We start from the raw sequence: 21,038 nt of genomic DNA, 5'->3' as shown, positions 1-21,038 counted from the left end.
AGGCATGGCCTGTGTTTGGTTGGTCTTAGGCACGTACTGGAGTTGTGTTGACTGGGTGTCATAGGTTTGCGTGGGAATCGAACATTCTTCGGCATGGGCTCTGATAGGCACTTGGAGAGGTCGTTATACGTGGGTTGCTCTGGGGTGGTGCTGGTCGTGCTCGAGGGGGTAGCAGTTGTCGCGGAGGTGGTCGTGGTAATGGACGTGGTGGTGGTCGTGCTATTTATAGTCGTGGCCATTGTCAAGTATTGGCAGTGCTTGTTGTATAAAAACGTTTCAAAACGGTAATAAAAATCACAAAAAAAGAAATAATGAAAAATTACGGAAGTTTTAGGTATCTTCTGGACCATGTCTCTGCCTGACCGGGTCTCTGTTATTCTCTGACGGACACGGGATCTGAAACACCAGGTCTAAGCCAGACCCCGATGTGGCGGAACCGGTCACCTTCTCACCGGTGTCTGCCAGACCCGTTCTCTACAACATCCGATCTAAGCTGGACCCGGTCTGTCGGACACGGTGTCTGCCGGCGAGAGTGACTGGTGAATCGAATTTCGAAATTCGAAAACTTTTCAAAATTTGGATTTTTTTTAAAATACGTAGATAAAGTCCGATATCCAAATCGTATTGCTATTTTATGATTTTATTAGACGATGGAAAACATCGAGCAAAATTTTATTTTCAAAACGCACCATCACAATCTTTTAGATTTGAATTACTGTAGTAATAATAAATAAATACATATATAATAAGCACTAAATCAGAATTAAGTAAACAATATTATTTTTAAATTTACTTTAGTATAAATTCTATAATATCTTTGTATGTATATTTGTCATTATCTGGATTATTATCTTCCCCGCGATTCTTCCTTTCATATCCAAGTTTTGACATCAATCTCTCAAAGTGTTGAGACAGTCGTCGAAAATGTTTGGAAATCATTCACCTGTGATTAAAGAAAGAATCAGTAAATTATTAAGGTTACTAGAATTGTCGATGTTTGTACTAATTCGTCACCAATACATTTATTACATTTCCTTGTTGCTTATTTATTCTATTGTTTTTTTTTACAAGCACAAGCTGTTTATTACTGTAAGAGGGAAACGCTGTGAAGTCAATGTTATAACTTGGTTTAAATTTTATTTCACAACATGTCCTTGTCAGATGAGAACTTCTAATTAGTTTGTGCAGATACAGTGATAAGGAAGTTGAACTGTTGGTAAAAGTGCTTTGGAGTCGAATTCTAATAAGTGGGCAGTGGAGCCTGTCAGATTCAAAGTCTCAAGGGTAAGTAGTCCTAATTACTATTGTCAGGATGTTGAAATCTACTGTCCACCGACCAGGATAAAATCCCTGCTAGGAAGTCGATGTCGCGGAAGCACAATATTTCGCGAGGAGGGACGAATTGCTACTAGCCATCCTGAAACCATTCGTTCCTCAACCACTGAATAACAGACAGAAGGCTTTCGTGTGTCCTAATGGGAATAGTTTTAAGACTACCTCACAGCGGCACAGTTATTTAATCTAGAATATTATCACAACACCCACAGAACACATTACAGGTGCAGTCACTACACGAAACTCTTAGTTGCTTGATGTTTTCAGTCTGTGCGTAGTAGTGTAAAACTCTGGCGTATCACACTTCCCACCAATAGCAGCCCTCTAGTCCACATGATAGGAAACATTCCCCATAGACCGCACCAGAACAGACTTACCCACGGCAGGGACTTTATTCTGGACGGTAGACAGTAGGAGGTTAGTGTGACCTGAAGATTTAACTTAGAGGAGTCAGATGCATGCAGAATTTGCATGCGTGTACTTAGTTTTGTCTGAATTTACATCTAGCCCGACCTTTCTACTAGCTTCAAGTAAAACCTCTCTTTATTGTATTTATATCATCACCCAATAAATCAACGTCTTCAGCATATGCCAATAGCTGATGTGTCAATTTCAATTGCAAACCCTCCTGCCTATCCTGGTCTTTCCTGATGGCGTATTCTAGTGCAAAGTTAAAGAGCATTGGGGACTGTTTTGGTGGAAAATGAGTGAGATAAATATATACATGTATGAATTTTGTTACAGGTTTATTCTAAGTTTAATGTCAAGTTTAATTTAATATTTAACAATAGAATCTACACTTCAGATTGTAGTAGAATGGGAGATATAAAGAAGAACTGGCAAGTGACATATTTATAGTATTCAAACGCGTAGTCTCAAAATATTTCTGTTAAGAGCAAATATATTTATTTGTTCAGAGATGAAATCATAGCAATTTTCATAGTCCTCGAATAGTATTGCTGATTATTTATATGTATTTAAATCTCTCCTTATGTGTGTATCTCAAGTAATAGTATTACTCTGAAGATTAGAATGCATTAACTTCATTTATCCTTTGTTTTGACGTGATGTTAATGATAATATGTAAATGGCATTAGGATTAAAGGGTAATAAATTTGGAAAGAAAGTGACATCTTTAATACCAGAACAGGTTTCTCACTTAGTTTGCAAATTACGTCTTTCAAACACCAATGAGCGTCTTAGAAATTTGATTCTTGTATCTTAACTATTAATGTCAATATGAAATGGTTCTTTTATTCAATCTATATTATCTAAAGTCAGAGTACAGAATCTTACCACAAGAATGATCAGATCAAAAAAATTTTATGCAGAGTGAATGCATTTGCGCTTGAAGACCACAATATCCACTATCTTTTTATGGCGATGAAAAATATTAATGCCACGATCAGACAGACTGCGACAAAGAACTGATAAGGGGTCCAAAGTTGATGGAGATACACTGTCTCGCGGTAGAAATATGTTATGATTCCTTCTGTTGGTGAATTTTCAAAAACAACCCTGTTAATAAAGACATAAAGAATTTCATTAATCACCAATTGGTTAAGCTGTACTCTTGGGTGGCACTAACAAGATACCTTTTGCTTATAATGCTCTTGCATGTATTTAGGCCCATATATAACATTGTTCAACATGCAAAATATATCGGAGATGAAACTAACCCATTTTTACTAATTTTGAGCTGCTAAACACGAGAATGACATTCATTTTGCATGATTGTTTCGCATTTCGAAGATATTCATACCAAGCTCTTACGCTCAATTTTCGTAATTTTCAGATTTGTAACGGACTACTTACTTCAGAAACAGCCTGTACAAGGGAGAAGGTTTTGTTATTTCCTGCAGGTCTAGTCAAGGGATGTTTAATAAATTGGTTCAGTTGTCCTTGTTGTTCTGTTTGGCAAACAAGTGTTTTGTGGGTTGCGGAGTTTGTGTTTCACTTCGTCTTAGAATTCTTATGTAGTAAACAGCAAAAACGTCGTTGTGAGTACTTAAATGAGAAATTTGTAACACTGAAATATACAAAATGTCGCGTAGATGTGTCAATAATCCTAACAACTTTTGTTATATCTGTGGAGAAGTGACTTTTAAATCACAAAAACCAAACTCGACCCCCATCGTTAAGAGAGCGAACCACCTTTATTTTGGTTGCAAAGTGGGTGACATGGACAGGGCGTGGGCACCCCATATTTGCTGTCTGAAGTGTTCTATAAATCTACGTGAGTGGCTAAAAGGAAAAATGCAAGCTATGCCCTTCGCTGTGGCGGGAACCGGATAACCACGTAAACGACTGCTACTTCTGTATGATTCCTCCTGTCATCGGCATAAACAATAAGAAAAAACATACTTTGATCTATCCAAATATCCCCTCAGCCATTCGTCCTGTACCCCACAACCATGAACTACCTGTACCTGTCCCTCCTATTTCCTACACACCTGAAGAATGCTCACCGTCACTACCATCAGATGACGTCATTCCTAGATCATCGGCATCTCAAGATAAAGAGTTACCTTCTACATCTCACAGAGTAACTCAAAGTAAACTGAATGATCTAGTGAGAGATTTAGACTTGCCTAAGTATAACGCAGAGTTGCTAGGATCGCGACTTAGGCAATGGAATGTTATTATTATTATTATTTAGTGATCTGTCTGACGACAGGTCCATATGAACAGAATCCTTCCATCCTTTTCTCGGACTGGGACCTGTTCATATACGTTCTTGGCAGATGATCCAGAAGTTGTTTGCCATTGCCTTCTTCTGTGTGTGAATGGAGTAATTGTTGGGATGCCACGGAGAAACCGGGGAAGCCTCCGGAGGAAAACTCCGTGTTGCCTAGACCACGGCCTTGCCCAACACGAGTTATAAATTCGGGCACCACCGGGAATCGAACCCGGGTCCCCAGGAATACAAGGCCAGCGTTCTAACCGCTAGACCACCGTGGCTACAAGTAATGGAATGTACTTGAAGAAAATATTAAAATATCCTGTTATCGCTTTTGTCAGATTCCTTTACACAATTTTTTTTACATGCAAGATGATCTCGTAATTTATGATGACGTAGATGGTCTTATGGATGCCCTGCATAAAGAACATAACCCAAATGAGTGGAGGCTTTTATAGATTCCTCAAAAGTCAGCTTGAAAACAGTGTTATTGCACAATGGCAATCAATTACCCAGTATCCCTATAGCTCATGCGGTTCATATGAAAGAGACATACGATAATATTAAATAATTAATTAACAGGGTGAATTATGACAATATGAGTGGTGTATGTGCAAATTTAAAAGTGGTGGCTATCATACTAGGCCTTCAATAGGGTTACACAAAATATTGCTGCTTCCTTTGTGAGTGGGACAGTCGTGCAAGGAATATACATTATGAAAATAAACAGTGGCCCCTTTGACAGAACTTGGAACCAGGTACTAAAAATATTGTCCGTGAATCACTGATAGATCAAAGCAAAATAATACTGCCAGCATTACACATTAAATTGTGTCTGATGGAAATTGTTGTAAAAGGAATGGACCGAAATGGAGAAGCCCTTAGGAACCTCTTTCACAAATGTCGCCGATTAAATAAAGCTAAAATCAAAGAAGGAGTTTTCGTAGGTCCCCCCAAATAAGAAGTTTGTTGATGAACATTTTGTTTACATTTTCACGGGAGATGAGAAAATTGAATGGGAATCCTTCAAGTTAGTTGTTAGGAATTTTCTTGGAAACAACAGGGCGCCAAACTATAGGGAACTAGCAGACAAATTGTTGAAAGCATACAGTAAAATGGGGTGCAATATGTCTCTTAAAATGCATTTCCTCCACTCTCACTTGGACGTTTCCCCTGATAATCTTGGATCGGTTAGTGATGAACATGGCGAACGATTTCACCAAGATATTTCTACACTTGAAAGGCGTTATCAGGGGAAATGGAGAGCATCAATGAAAGCTGATTACTGCTGGTCGGTGGTAAGAGATGCCCCTGAGGAAAAATACAGAAGGCCAAAAAACAACGTCTATAAAGTAGATGCAAATTTTTAAAAATTTGCGTATCATATGGACGAATTTATATGTGATATTTTACAAAGTATAAAATACTAACTAAGTTTTTTTTATTGTCATTTTCGAATTTAGCGGACAAAAATACATAAGAAATGTTTATTTTCATTTCCGATATATACAACTCATTAAAATTTGTTGTCTAGTGTAATATGGAGCTTAAGATAAATTAATGAATGAAAAATACCGTAACCATAAATTACTGGGAAATTGCAGGAAATGTCACACCGCAGATGTCACATTATATAGTCATAATTTGTTTTACATTGTAATTTAATTAAATATTTATTATATTATAAAATGTTTCAAAATAAAACGGCAGATCTCAAAGAAATCTATATTTTATATTCTGTATCATTATCTTTGTACAGTGAGCCATTTTTGGAAATGTGATATAGAATTTGACATGCTCATCATGAAAAACAGAAGTTACATCATGTGATACAGTCTTAAATTATTTTTTCCAGATATCTGGTTTTAATAATGATCGTTCTGTTATGCAGTTTATCGAAAGATGCATAAAATGGTTAATATTAAATATATTGAACTTAATTGTGAATGGGTTACACATTCGTTTATGCACTCAGTTTTATATGTATTTATAGTGACTTGTAGACTAGTTCCTTTGTTAGCCTGTAAACAGCCTATATGTGATTCTTAATGGCATTTATATTCCCGCTCAAATTAACATAATTACCACTTGCACTGTCTGTGTCATTTAACTTGGCTTATAGCAGAATTGTGTCCACGAGGGAGTAAAGTTTGTAAGGCCTGGTTTTTGCATACCCTGATAGATGCTACTGTCTAAAGTAACATTCTTCATTGATAAATGCGGTGTAACCACCACACATGTGTAGCAATAGGACAGCAATATACCAGTCAAGAAGAATTTTGAGAATTGGGGCCATATTAACTAACTAACTAGATGGCTTACCGAACCCGAAGGTTCATCACCGAATTAACCAAATCTCTCCACCGGGACCCTGTCCTGGGCCAACAAAATCCATCCTCCTTCAACTTCTATTTCCCATGGATCCCGCCTGACATTATACTCCCATCTACATCTAGGTCTCCCCAGCGATTTCTTCTCCTCAGGCTTCCCAATATTAAGCTGAACCAAAATCACTTCTATTGAAAGCGGATGCCAAGTAAAATGATGCAGACAACACCTGATTTCAGACCATTAATTTCCAGCACCGCGTGATTCTCCTGGACTCTCCTGATGAAAAGTACTTCACATAGAAAATATAAATATTTGTGAAAAAGATAAGAATTTGAAAGTGAGAACTTACTTAATAATGAAGATTGCATCGGCATTTGGATTATAGACCATTAGGTCAAGGAAAATGGCACTTGTTCTTCCTGTAATCCAATCATTATTCTTCAAGTTTTGCAATTTCTCAATGGCTTCGTTACGGGTCAGTGACAGATCTTCATAATATCCTCCGCCTCCATACGTTAACCATTTTAACGTAGGACTGGATCCACCCAGTTCTTCTGCAGTGGAATAAGTCCACCTGTAGTCAGAAATAGTAAATTAGTCTGCTTCTTTTAATTCCGATACACAAATACAGAAATATTAATTCTGATTGTGTACATCTCTGTTTAGGAGTTATTCAAGAATGTAAGAAATCAAGGTTCATCTTTTTTTACTATAAAAATTTGTGATTCCTCGTTGTCATCAATAAATTACGTCATCAACAATGTCAACTTATGTTTGTTTATACTCGGCATTGTTGTGGAACACAACAATGCCGAGTACAACACAACAATGCCGAGAAAACAAATAACGCTTAGTACCAAGCCAGTCGCATTATCACTGCTCTACAAGCAGCACGTCGCATTCTTGAATATTGACTGACAGTTGGCCTAAAACATCAGGAAAGTGAAAGAAGGAGTTATCAAGTATTTGAAATGCCAACTCTAACAACTCCTACAAGGTAAACTGATACTTATTCGATATATTACGATTAATAAAGTATTATGAAAACTGGCCTTATGATCGATTTTAAGACGAATATTTGCAGGGGTGGGGCTGGACGTAAAAAGTTGACTGAACAAAAACTGTTGGCCTCTGAACAGCGACGTAAAGAAGTACAACATCAGGCCTATTTAAGAAATAAAGAAAAGCGAAGGAAGACTTACATTGATAAACGAGACCATATTAACGACACACGTAGAAACACAGACGAAGATTTGCAAGGGTGGGATTGGACGTAGAAAGTTGACTAACCAAGAACAGTTGGCCTCTGAACAGCGACGTAAAGAACTAAAACATCGGACCTATTTAACAAATAAAGAAAATCTAAGGAAGACATACATTGATAAACGTAGAAAAACTTATTCACCAAGAGTAGAAGAGAAAAAACGAAGATATGTATGCATTGGGTTAGACGTAAAAAGTTGGCTGACCAAGATCAGTTTGCCTGTGAACAGCGAGGTAAAGAACTAAAACATCAGAACTATTTAACAAATGAAGGATAGCAAAGTAATACTTACATTGATAAAAGTAGAAAAACGTATTTCAACAAAAATAGAAGGGGAAAAAAATCAGACGAAAATTTGCAGGGGTGGGGCTGGACGTAGAAAGCTGACTGACCAAGAGGAGTTGGCCTCTGAACAGCGACATAAATAAGTAAAAAATCAGATTAGAGAAAGTGCTCCGAATAAGACACTAAATTAACAACCCGAAGGTGGATAGTTTAGTGTCTTACTCAAGATTTTAAAACGCATCCAACCCCCCCGAAAGGGGAGTTAGTCAAGTGTTTTAACCCGCCCATTGGGGGGTGAGAGTTAGTTTAGTTTCTTACTCAAGGGTTAAAAAACTTGATTTAGACATAAAGTAACCCTTCCGATGGGGGTTAATTTAGTGTCTTACTCAAGACTTTAAAACGCAACCAACCCCCCCGGAGGTGGGGTTCGTCAAGTATTTTAACCACCATTCGGGGTGTTGTTTAGTTTCTTACTCAAGGGTTAAAACACTTGAATGAGACACTAAACAAACCCTTCCGAAGGGGGTTAGTTTAGTGTCTTACTCAAGATTTTAAAACGCAACCAACCCCCCCCCCCCCAAAGTGGGGGGGGGTTTGGTCAAGTGTTTAAACCCCCCATTCGGGGGGTTAGTTTAGTTTCTTACTCAGGGGTTAAAACACTTGAATGAGACACTAAACTAACCCCCCGAAGGGGAGTTAGTTTAGCGTGTTACTTAAGATTTCAAAACGCAACCAACCCCCCAGAAGGGGGGGTTGTTCAATTGTTTTAACCCTCAATTCGGGGCGGTTAGATTAGTTTCTTACAAAAGGTTGGTGGCGTTTTACAAACTTGAACAACCCTCCCTAGGAGCTCCGAAAGGAGCGCCCTGCTCTAGTCGTTGAAAATGGATGAACCTCCAGTTAGTATAAATTTTGCCATCTGATACATGCATTTGAGGTGGCAGGAAGGTGAAACTATAATTCTCTTGTACATAACCGGGTTACTGCTTTAAATGTTTGTCTGCAAGCTTCAGAATTTTTGTTTGGATTGACAACATAATACACATACACACACTAGAGTATTACTTACTTCAAAAAGTCATAACAGAAATCAGAAAACTGTGTTGCACGACATGGACATTGAGCGACCATCTTGTAAATTAAACCAAATTTATCTGCTAATAACAGTTCCAATTCCTCAAACACTTTTATAGAGGCGGCTGTGTGGTATTTGCCACATCTTTGATATGTTTTCGTATAAACATAAAGGGAATATTTTGATTTATATCAATAAAGTTGTCTATTGAAAATGTTAATTGAAAACTTACGCTGTTCCATTTCCTGGCCCAAATGGTTTTGTATCTTCGTACGCACGTGAATATGGTTCATAACATAGTTCGATTGATCGATTTAATGATTGACGTACTACGCAAGAATTATTTCCCACTCTCACCTGTAGACAATAAAGTTTTATTTGCATTCCAGTTACTCCAATACACACAAAAATCCTATGTCTTAGTAACGGGACACCTATTGATTGGACACGCTGAATGATGAAACAGTTCATATGAACGTATCTTGTCATTACTGAATTCACTATAATGTTTTTAATATTCACAGTTAAAATATTGAGATTAACTTATGAATCATAAATCATTTATTATCAAAAAATGCTAAATTTACTTCACTGAAAATATTACGTTATAAAGGAAAGTGTACAAACCTGTCGTAGGCGTGGTACTCCAACCAGCTTATTATTATATTGTAACACAAATGTTTGATGTGTATCATTTTCGGATTTCCCGTAAATACTGTCGATCATTACAGTCTCTGCGATCTAGAAGCAAAATTAGTTAATCGCGTTTAAACACAAAGATCGTAAATTATATAACGACTGTACATTCTGAAACCATTATCTAAATATGAACTATCAGTCACTAACTTTTTATGATATATAATATTCTTAGAGCTGTTGATATGCAGTTAATCAGATGATCTATGTCTTTTTAAAATAAATGTGGTGATGCTGAGAAAAACCTGCCTGCTTCCAGGACACTTTTTAATACTGTTTTTTTTATATATGCCAATGATTTCCAAGTGGGCTCTTTCCATGAGATTCTTCAAACAAAATTATGAACTTGTTTCTTGAAAATTATTTTTCCTATCCATTTCGTCTTCCATGGTTTTCCCGTGTAAATTGTGATGGTTCGTTAATAGAAAAGATTTTGAGTCCGCAATAAAATGTGCTATTTATTTCATCTTGAATATAGACAGAAGTTGTGAATGTTTGCAATAATATGCCACAGATTTTTAACAAGGGCCTTACCTTCATGTGGTCTTTACAAAACCTGAAGAATAAAATTTATAGAACAATTTCTCTGCACCAAGATAGAAAAAGTATGATAAGAATGGGAATGTGTTGCTTCATAACTTTTCCATAATCCTGTCAGGGTAATTAAATCTGGAAAATTCAGATTGGCAGGCCATACAAATATATACAGAAAGACGGAATTCATACAAAATTGTATTTATAAGATTTGATGGGAAAAGACCGGCTGGTCGTATTTATTTGTATGGATACTTTCTTGAAAGTGATGTTAATTAATCTTCTGGTGCCATAATAGAAAATTTCTTATACAGTTGCATAACGTTTTATGTAGATATTATCTAATGCTTAATCAAAAAATTAGCAAATGATTTCCTTAAATCACTTCATTATCTCTATATTACAGCATTTATGTATGTCTCAATAGCATATTTATCTTAAATTCATACCTCCCAGAAATGAGTAATGATAGATATGTTTCTGAGGTTTCTTTCTTCAGTACCATCTTGAAACGTAGTATTCACAATCGAATCACTAAGATTGTTTTTGCGCCAATAAACCTTGTTGGTATTATATCCAAATGTTCCTGAAAAAACAAAGTGATATTTTCAAAAAATATAAACAATTCCAGTGGGTAGAACTTAGATCACAGGAGAAGACAGGGAAATTAAGAGAATCCTGTTATTTAAGAAATTACAGACTTTTATCTGAGTGTAAATAAAATTATGACTTTTTCACTTTATCAGTTGAAATACATGCACTGAATCTTTTTCATAATTCAAAGCTGTGGCATGACCGAATATTTACCAGGAATTTACATTTCTCAAAGAAGGCTTATAGAAAATGGTGTAAAATACCCCTAATATTGTCAGGGTGATTAAGTCGAGAAAAATAAGATGGGCGGGGCATGTAGCGCGCATGGATTGGACAAGAGGTGTGCACCGGGTATTTGTTACGAAGCCTGAGGGGAAGATACCACTGGGGAGACCTAGACGTAGATGGGAGGATAATATCAGGCAGAATCTATGGGAGATAGGAGTTGAAGGAGACTGGATTTTGTTGGCCCAGGACAGGGTCCGATGGAGGGCTTTGGTTAATTCGGTGATGAACCTTCGATTTAATTAAGCTATCTAGTTAGTTATGTATTCCTTATTGGACTAAAGTTTTCCTTTCCTGTTAAATACACATACTTATAAAGCAGAGGTCACAAGGTGCTAATGTTACATAATGAGAGTGGGTAAATGATCCCATTTTTTCATAATAACATAATTATGAAAATAGGACTTGACTATATAGACCAAGCATGTCAAACTCAAAGGCTAACACAGGCCAAATAAACAATGTTTAAGTTTATGTGGCCCCCCCCCCAAAAAAAAATTCATTTTTCATAGAAACGTAGGTTTATTTCGAAAAGTATGGTATAGAAAAAGGAACAGGAACAACGATAACATTAATGTTTTCTTCCTGACACGTGGCATCTCTTCTCTCAAGTCAGTACAAGACTAATGACGTGGCACTGGCACGTGGTAGTAGGTATATAATCGGCTGCTAGTATTAGTGGGTGGAAATGGTGCGCCTGCGCGTAAGGAAAAGGGTTGCAACACGATTATAGCAATCAGTCATTGGCGATCGTTGTAGTTCGTTATTAATAATTATGTATAACAGGATATTGTAAAAATTAAGTTACGAAATTTTTATTGAAACCTTTCTTACATACCGTTATATTGGCTGGGCCGCAAAAATATTCGTTGTGGGCCGCGAATATGACATGGTTGATGTAGACAACCCTCTTGGTTGCAGTAGCTTGTCTGAGCGTTAGTTACACTGTACTCCTGGTAATAAGACGTTAGTCAAAATTTACTTACCTATTATCACTATCAAGTAGATGGTAAGGAACATGATGAATCTTCCGAAACTGTTGATGGTTCTTATACATGTAGATACTTTCTGCTTCATTCCTACAATACAAAGAACATTTTATCAGTACTGAGAATTATTATGTTCATATTAATCGGGCCTGCTGTACTGTGTCGGATAAAAAATGTATAAGACATGCCTTGATTTCATTTGTGTTTGGCATTTGGTTTTAAAAAAAACGTATGTTCTTGAGGTTTCCGAAAGACCGATCCCTGGCCCAAGGAGTCCTAGTGACTGTCTATAGATCAAAGCCAACGTAATGTTTGAATCCTAAGTGCCCAGGCACTTGAAGAACGTGTCGTATAATTATCAAAGTATGTTCTTGAGGTGCAATGTTAATCACTGCTGTCTAGTCGGAACTAAACCCTCCGACTCCTTCATAAAAGCTAAATATATGTTAGTAAGGGTAAACCTACTAAAATGGTAAATTGTACCATAAGAGATATCACCATCACGTGAATCATCACGCTCCATTTAGATTTAAGTCTTATATTTAAATATAAGTCTAATGGTTATTGCAGAAATCGGTTGTTTTCTAGACAGTTTTTATTCTTAAAGTACTAGAGCCAAAGTTACAAAGCTTTATTCCCACACCACGTGGTTCAACGAGTCATTGAATCTCCCTGAATACAAAGAATTTTCAACAATAAGCAATTGCAAATTAACTTACCTTTCAAATAATCCTTTAGTCGTTTATAAGAAGTTTCTGATGAGTGGCCTTCTGTACTAACAGTGTCTGGCGGGTTGCTTCCTTGGTCAACTGGAGAGTTCATTTGACATATAATTAGTGCAGAGAAACGCTCCATACCATGAAATTGAATGTCTTCAGCAGCAGGTTCTTGTTCTCTCACATTATAATTCGTTGTACTCGAAATCATTTTTCTATTAATCTAGACTTTGCACGTTTATGACTCTTGGGACTGCAACAAAACAAATATTTGTCGTTTATTTATTATGCCTAGCAACGGGTCGCATTATCAACAATGGGCAAGACCAACAATACGAGTTAGAGCTTGCCTCAGTGATTAGCTGTTATTGTCACACATGACCATGAAAGAACAAATCATATTTTACAATATCATCCAAGATATGAAGAACCTTACGATCATGAAACGAGAACTCCCCTTCACTGCACCCCATTTATCACATTCCTAACCTTCTTCCTAAAAGCACTTGGTTTACAGGAGAGAGTCCCTAAAACCTCAGCAGGTAGCCGGTTCCAGAGTTGGATGGTCCTATTTACAAAGGAATATTTTCCGATATCTGTCCTTTGCTTTCTGCTCCTAATTTTCCAAATATGATCGACCCTGCTCAGGTAGTATGGCCTTTGCCTTCCATGCCCGTTCTCCCGTGTACGCTTTGAAGAGAGCACATATACGTGCTATCTTTCTACGCTGTGCCAGGGTTTCCCAGTTCGAATCGCTCCTATGATATCCAAATTTACATGCTTTCCTTTGCACCCGTTCTAACGCATTTATCTGTCCCTCCCTGTAAGGATCCCAGCACGCCGCCCCATATTCCAGAATCGGACGCTCTAGTGATGTGTAGGCTAGACTTTTAGTGTTACTATTCCCCTTTTTGAGAACACGCATTGTAAAATGAAGTGCCTTCCAGGCTTTTTTCACCGTATAATTTACTTGATCAGCCCAGCTTAAATCGCTGCTTAAGAGAATTCCCAAGTATTTACAACTGCTCACTTCCGGAATTAGTTGGTCCCGTAACAAATAGTTCAGTGGTTCCTTCACCCGACTTCTCGTGAAACTAACTGCCTTACTTCTACTTGGGTTAATTTTCATAGAATTTTCAACCGCCCACTCCCCCAGACTGTCCAGATCCATCTGCATCTTTCCTGTATCTAAATTATTTACAATATTCCTATATATTTTGCAGTAATCTGCGAAGACCTGACGTTACTCTGACTTCCTCTGATAATTGTTCTCCTACTCCATCTCTCTGCGTTCACATGAATATCCCGGCCTGAACCCATGTTGACCCTCGAATAACTAATCCTTTTCCTCCCAGATTTTCCTCAGGTACGATGCTATAACGTTTTCCATTTGTTTGAAGACCACCGATGTTAAACTGACCGGTCTGTAATTTGTGACCACTGATCGATCACCTCCTTTGTAAATAGGAACCACCATGGCTTTTTTCAAATTCCTTGGTACAGTGGCATTATTAATTGTTACGTCCAATAATCGCGCCAGGTATGGAATCATGGCTTCCCCATCCAGTTTTAGAATTTCACCAGAAAGGCAGTGTGGCCCTACTGATTTGGTTTTTAATATCCCTGCTAGCACTTTCCTAATGATTTCAGTACTAATGGCGAAGGTTTCGCCTGAGTTAGCGCATTGTATCTGAGGGAAATTTAAGAATTCAGTCCGTACCGCAAGGAAAACACTACACTTCACCATTACAAAGATAAATCGGTTAATGCCGTTTAAGAAAATGATAGCTGTTGACCCTGAGAATCACACGAAACCCACAAATACACAATGAAGGGTTATTAATCGTGAAATCAGGTGGTACACATACTTACCGCAAGACTCTTAAGGATTCTAACTGTTTCATCAAGATTCTCGGTTGCTAAATATCCCATGTTTTCTTAAACATTCAAATCTCTAATTGTTTACTGGAATATTAAATTGCAATCAATTTTTGTCGTAAATAACAAAAGTCAGTCTAACATTATTTGAAATTGTGTTAGAAAGAAAGAAAGAAAGAAAGAAAGAAAGAAACTAGCTTCATTTTCTTGCAAGTGTTCATAATTCTTAACAAACTCATGTAAATATGTTGATAAATAATAATAATCACAATAAAACAAGAAAAATTCTTTACCTCTCTCTTCGTTCAAGGGAAGGGAACTAGATTTCACCACCAATAAACATTCGAATTAATAACAAAGCTCAGAGAGTGTAAAGACGCACTTTTTCTACAAGCGATTCACAGCTCAGTTCTTTCGAGACTAAGAAAACCTGATTGTTGACGACAATACTTACTAATGAAATACAACAATGTCAACGACGTAACAATTTTAATTGTTAACTAGAGCAGGGCGCTCCTTTCGGAGCTCCTAGGGGTGGGGGGGTGGGGGGGTTGGTCAAGTTTGTAAATCGCAACCAACCTTGGTTAGTCCCAAAGGGGAGTTAGTTTAGTGTCTCATTCAAGTGTTTTAACCCCTGAGTAAGAAACTAAACTAACCCCCCAGAATGAGGGGTTTAAACATTGACCAACCCCCCGAAGGTTGCGTTTTAAAATCTTGAGTAATAATAATAATAATAATAATAATAATATATATTTGGTTTAGACTATATACAGAGATCTGTGGCCGCCTAACACCAGGTTTTCACGGCCACAGTCCTTACATACGTAGCACTATTCGCACTACTGCTTACTACAACTATTCACTAATGCTACTCTACGTGACTATTCCTTAATCCCTAATACTATTTACATAACTCTTCCGTATTGCTCTCGTGCCTTCTACCCCAGTGGCAGTTCTAAATTCCTAATTTTGACCTGTCTTTTACATCTTACTTTGTACAGAAATTTCCCTACATCCCTGACCTCCGTGTCATTCGTAGTGCTTAAAATTTTCTTGAAGGCCAACTCTTCGCCAACGGTGAACCACTTGTTCCTCAGGAGCTGTTCCCTCCACCTCCCGGTTTCCGTACACTTTAATAGTATGTGAATCTCGCTTTCTGTCGCCCCACATAGAGGGCATATTTTCCCATCCATGCCCCCCCTCATCCCTCTCAGCTTCCAAATACCCGCTCTGAACCATGCCCATCCCTCTCTCTCCACCCTCGCACAGCAACCAATGTAGCCCTGTCTACCCCACCCTGATTTCATCTCCCCGTACAACGCCAGAGATCTCTTTTCTCTAATTTTAGCAAAAACGTTCTGTCGTTCTATGGCGTTGCACCTTTCCTTTAAAATTTCCCACGTCCTGCCCACACTTCTTCCTTGCGGATCCTGCCAAATATACCCCAACCCTAATTTATCTAATTCCTCTTTTACCCCCTTAGCCCATCCCCCAATTTTCAAGTTCAGTACCTGCCAGTCGTAGCATCTCCTTACTAAATCATCCCTGTCCATTTGCAAAATCCTTAACCAAAATTTTGTGACCAACCCTAAAACCTTGCTCCTCCTGCTGTCTCTCCCCAGTTCCACTTCGGCTACCCCATTTGCTCCGACCCTTGGTATCCCTAGGACCTTCTTACAAAATCTCCCGTGGATTACATCAACTTCTTTCCATCCCTCCTCTAATCCCCATATTTCCGCCCCATACATCATTCTCGATTCACATACCATCTCTTGAGTAAGACGCTAAACTAACCCCCGTGTATAAACAAATATAAGGTGATATTGTTGATGACGTCATTTTTTGACGACAACGATGGCTAATCCTTTCGGAGCGCTTCCTGTAATCTGATATTTGACTTCTTTACGTCGCTGTTCAGAGGCCAACAGTTTTTGTTCAGTCAACTTTTTACGTCCAGTCCCACCCCTGCAAATCTTCGTCTTAAAATCGATCATAAAGTCAGTTTTTATAATAGTTTTCATAATCGTAATATATCGAATGCGTATCAGTTTACCTTGTTGGAGTTGGTACTTCAAATACTTGATAACGTCTTCTTTCACTTTCCTGATGTTTTAGGCCAGATGTCAGTCAATATTCAAGAATGCGACGTGCTCCTTCTGGAGCAGTGATAATGCGACTGGCTTGATATTATTTGATTTCCTTGTTGTGAAGCGTTATTTGTTTACTCGGCATTGTTGTGTCCACAACAATTCCGTGTATAAACAAATATCTGTTGGCATTGTTGATGACGTCATATTTTGAAGACAAATTGGTTGAAGACAACGAGGAATCACAAATTTTTTAATTGTTAATCCAATATTGTTATTACTGGTGTGGTTTATAGCTGACCATTGTCGTTCGATATTTACATTGTTGGTAGCTGAAAATAATACAAAGGAAATTACTTTGTGCTGTAATTTAGTGACAACACAGTCCTTCTTCAGAAAGCTCTCAATCCGCCTGCGAGGCTGCCACCGCCTACTGAAAAACCAGCCTCGGTTGCCTTCCTGCCCTACGTCGGGACGACCTTCAACCGCATAAGCAGGTTGCTGGCCAGGCACGACATCAAGTCTGTTGGTCTTCCGCCAAAGAAAATTCCCAGTTTTCTCCGGCCGGTAAAGGACGACCTAGGACTGAAGACGCCTGGCGTATACAGAGTTCCCTGCGAGTGCGGAAAAGTCTACATCGGCCAGACAGGCCGTTCCGTTGAGGCCAGGATCAAGGAGCACGAACGCCACATCCGGCTCGGGCAGCCCGAGAAATCTGCGGTTGCTGAACACCGCTTCAACTTGGAGCACAAGATACAGCTAGAGGACACTTCTATCCTCTCCTCAAAAACCGGCTACATGGACCGGTTAATCAGGGAAGCCATCGAGATCGAACTTCATCCTGATAACTTTAACAGGGAAGATGGACTTCACCTGAGCCGGTCCTGGAAGCCTCTGATCCACACACTCCGAGGACTCCGAGAACGAGCAAGAGTGCACCGCCAGAACCAACCAGACCAGTAACTCGGCCCCTTTCAGGGCCTTTATCCATACAACTACACTCATCTTTCTCTCTCTACTTTCTCTCCCTCTCCCACCCTCGCCCACGTGCTACCATTGGTCCACTCCCATACCTGCTCCCATTGGCTCGGGGCAGGCTACACCTTTCACGTCCCTGCCTATAAAATCCAACTCCTCACACCCTATTGGCATATTCATCGCCCTGATGACGGAGGCAGTATGACCTCTGAAACGTTGGTTAACATCGACCAGACTACACAGCGCAATAACCCAGAAGACAGAAATCTTCCTTCTTAAGAGTTTGCCAATTTGAACTTTCCAGATTACATTTATGATATGTTAAAAATAAGCTCCAAATCGTTATAGCTGCAACGAATAATGCGAGGGTTGCTTAAAAAGTTATGACAACTATTTTTGGGGGGGCAAACACGTTATATTGAAGAAAGTTCATTAATATACACATGAAAAGGCATTATATACTCCTCCGATTGGCGTAGTCAGATCAGGTAGGTGTGAATGTGTGTAGGAATAGTAGACAAGTAAAAAGGCACATTACGGAATGACCATTGTTTCATTCTATAATCCTCGAAAAATTCAATTGTGATTAAAAACATTCAAAAATTCAATGTGAGTTAAATCAAAATTCTTACATTAAGACTAGCAACCTTCAAAGTAGTCTCCGAGTGTATCAAGTACTCGATGCCAACGACGAGAAAGACAGCGAATACCATCAGCTTCACCAACTCCAAATCCTACCATCTGGAGCCGAACTGCGCTGGAAATGTCCTCTCGTGTATGAAAGCGTTTCCCTCGCAATGGCTGTTTCAATTTGGGTATTAAGTCATAGTCACATGGCGAAAGGTAGGCTGAATATGGAGGATGGTGTAGTCCTTCCCATCTCCAACGTCGTAAAAGAATTTTGTGGGCGTTTACATTGTCCCGAAGGACGATGACATTGTGAAGTAGTTCAGGACGTTTATTCCTAATTGCACGAAGTTAAGTTTTATTTTTTTATTTATTTGTAGTGTTCTGTCTGAGGACAGGTCCATATGAACAGGATCCTTCCATCCTTTTCTCGGACTGGGACCTGTTCATATACGTTCTTGGCAGATGATCCAGAAGTGGTTTGCCATTGCCTTCTTCTGTGTGTGGATGGAGTAATTGTTGGGATGCCACGGAGGAAAACTCCGTGTTGCCTAGACCACGGCCTTGCCCAACACAAGTTATAAATTCGGGCACCGCCGGGAATCAAACCCGAGACCCCAGGATTACAAGGCCAGCGTTCTAACCGCTAGACCACCTCATCTTATTATTATTTAGTGTTCTGTCTGACGACAGGTCCATATGAACAGGATCCTTCCATCCTTTTCTCGGACTGGGACCTGTCCATATACGTTCTTGGCAGATGATCCAGAAGTGGTTTGCCATTGCCTTCTTCTGTGTGTGAATGGAGTAATTGTTGGGAAGCCACGGAGAAACCGGGAAAGCCCCCGAAGGAAAACTCCGTGTTGCCTAGACCACGGCCTTGCCCAACACAAGTTATAAATTCGGGCACCGCCGGGAATCGAACCCGAGACCCCAGGATTACAAGGCCAGCGTTCTAACCGCTAGACCACCTCATCTTATTATTATTTAGTGTTCTGTCTGACGACAGGTCCATATGAACAGGATCCTTCCATCCTTTTCTCGGACTGGGACCTGTTCATATACGTTCTTGGCAGATGATCCAGAAGTGGTTTGCCATTGCCTTCTTCTGTGTGTGGATGGAGTAATTGTTGGGATGCCACGGAGGAAAACTCCGTGTTGCCTAGACCACGGCCTTGCCCAACACAAGTTATAAATTCGGGCACCGCCGGGAATCAAACCCGAGACCCCAGGATTACAAGGCCAGCGTTCTAACCGCTATACCACCTCATCTTATTATTATTTAGTGTTCTGTCTGACGACAGGTCCATATGAACAGGATCCTTCCATCCTTTTCTCGGACTGGGACCTGTCCATATACGTTCTTGGCAGATGATCCAGAAGTGGTTTGCCATTGCCTTCTTCTGTGTGTGAATGGAGTAATTGTTGGGAAGCCACGGAGAAACCGGGGAAGCCCCCGGAGGAAAACTCCGTGTTGCCTAGACCACGGCCTTGCCCAATACAAGTTATAAATTCGGGCACCGCCGGGAATCAAACCCGAGACCCCAGGATTACAAGGCCAGCGTTCTAACCGCTAGACCACCTCATCTTATTATTATTTAGTGTTCTGTCTGACGACAGGTCCATATGAACAGGATCCTTCCATCCTTTTCTCGGACTGGGACCTGTTCATATACGTTCTTGGCAGATGATCCAGAAGTGGTTTGCCATTGCCTTCTTCTGTGTGTGAATGGAGTAATTGTTGGGATGCCACGGAGGAAAACTCCGTGTTGCCTAGACCACGGCCTTGCCCAACACAAGTTATAAATTCGGGCACCGCCGGGAATCAAACCCGAGACCCCAGGATTACAAGGCCAGCGTTCTAACCGCTAGACCACCTCATCTTATTATTATTTAGTGTTCTGTCTGACCACAGGTCCATATGAACAGGATCCTTCCATCCTTTTCTCGGACTGGGACCTGTTCATATACGTTCTTGGCAGATGATCCAGAAGTGGTTTGCCATTGCCTTCTTCTGTGTGTGAATGGAGTAATTGTTGGGATGCCACGGAGGAAAACTCCGTGTTGCCTAGACCACGGCCTTGCCCAACACAAGTTATAAATTCGGGCACCGCCGGGAATCAAACCCGAGACCCCAGGATTACAAGGCCAGCGTTCTAACCGCTAGACCACCTCATCTTATTATTATTTAGTGTTCTGTCTGACGACAGGTCCATATGAACAGGATCCTTCCATCCTTTTCTCGGACTGGGACCTGTTCATATACGTTCTTGGCAGATGATCCAGAAGTGGTTTGCCATTGCCTTCTTCTGTGTGTGAATGGAGTAATCGTTGGGATGCCACGGAGGAAAACTCCGTGTTGCCTAGACCACGGCCTTGCCTAACACAAGTTATAAATTCGGGCACCGCCGGGAATCGAACCCGAGACCCCCAGGATTACAAGGCCAGCGTTTTAACCGCTAGACCACCGTGGTGACGTTAAGTTATTCTGCAGAAAGGACTCGTAATACGCTGCATTCAGAGATTCACCATGTGAAACACAGTGATACAGAAGAACGCCCTGGACATCGTATGTTAAAATGACCATTAACTTACCAGGGAATGGATTTTGACGAAACACGTACTTTCTCTGCGACTCTGAATTTGGTCACTCAGCGGAAAACTTACGGCCGGATCTTGCGATA

General features: G+C 39.7%; 1 protein-coding gene across 4 annotated transcripts; it reads right to left on the bottom strand.

The window, feature by feature from the left end:
* Positions 1–624: 624 nt before the first annotated feature.
* On the bottom strand, positions 625–16,841 carry LOC110839977 (polycystin-2-like). 4 transcript variants are annotated; one of them, XM_087345805.1, is made up of 9 exons: positions 16,716–16,841; positions 12,788–13,037; positions 12,066–12,158; positions 10,650–10,786; positions 9,598–9,711; positions 9,203–9,327; positions 6,696–6,920; positions 2,632–2,853; positions 625–943 (listed from the first exon to the last, which is right to left on the bottom strand). In XM_087345805.1, the coding sequence occupies exons 2-8, from the start codon at positions 12,993–12,995 to the stop codon at positions 2,703–2,705; spliced, it is 1,053 nt and encodes a 350-aa protein (XP_087201931.1). In that variant the 5' UTR covers positions 12,996–13,037; positions 16,716–16,841; the 3' UTR covers positions 625–943; positions 2,632–2,702. The 4 variants fall into 4 exon arrangements, with proteins under 4 accessions (XP_087201931.1, XP_087201930.1, XP_087201932.1 ...); XM_087345804.1 differs by lacking the exon at positions 16,716–16,841 and adding an exon at positions 14,956–15,098; XM_087345806.1 differs by lacking the exons at positions 2,632–2,853; positions 16,716–16,841 and adding an exon at positions 14,956–15,099.
* Between the last annotated feature and the right edge of the window lie 4,197 nt (positions 16,842–21,038).

This window comes from Zootermopsis nevadensis, unplaced genomic scaffold, assembly GCF_977971745.1.
Source record: "Zootermopsis nevadensis isolate Lab colony 2312 unplaced genomic scaffold, Znev_1.0 Znev_ptg000009l, whole genome shotgun sequence".
Taxonomy (NCBI): domain Eukaryota; kingdom Metazoa; phylum Arthropoda; class Insecta; order Blattodea; family Termopsidae; genus Zootermopsis; species Zootermopsis nevadensis.
The sequence above is the reverse complement of the archived record's forward strand: the minus strand, read 5'-3'. Positions and strand labels throughout refer to the sequence as shown.

Coding starts and splice junctions, on each gene's coding strand:
- LOC110839977 (XM_087345805.1), bottom strand. CDS start 12,995: ATGATTTCGAGTACAACGAATTATAATGTGAGAGAACAAGAACCTGCT. Junction 6,921..9,202: donor GGGCCAGGAAATGGAACAGC/GTAAGTTTTCAA, acceptor TTCTGACTACAG/GTGGACTTATTCCACTGCAG. Junction 2,854..6,695: donor GATGCAATCTTCATTATTAA/GTAAGTTCTCAC, acceptor CTTTATTAACAG/GGTTGTTTTTGAAAATTCAC.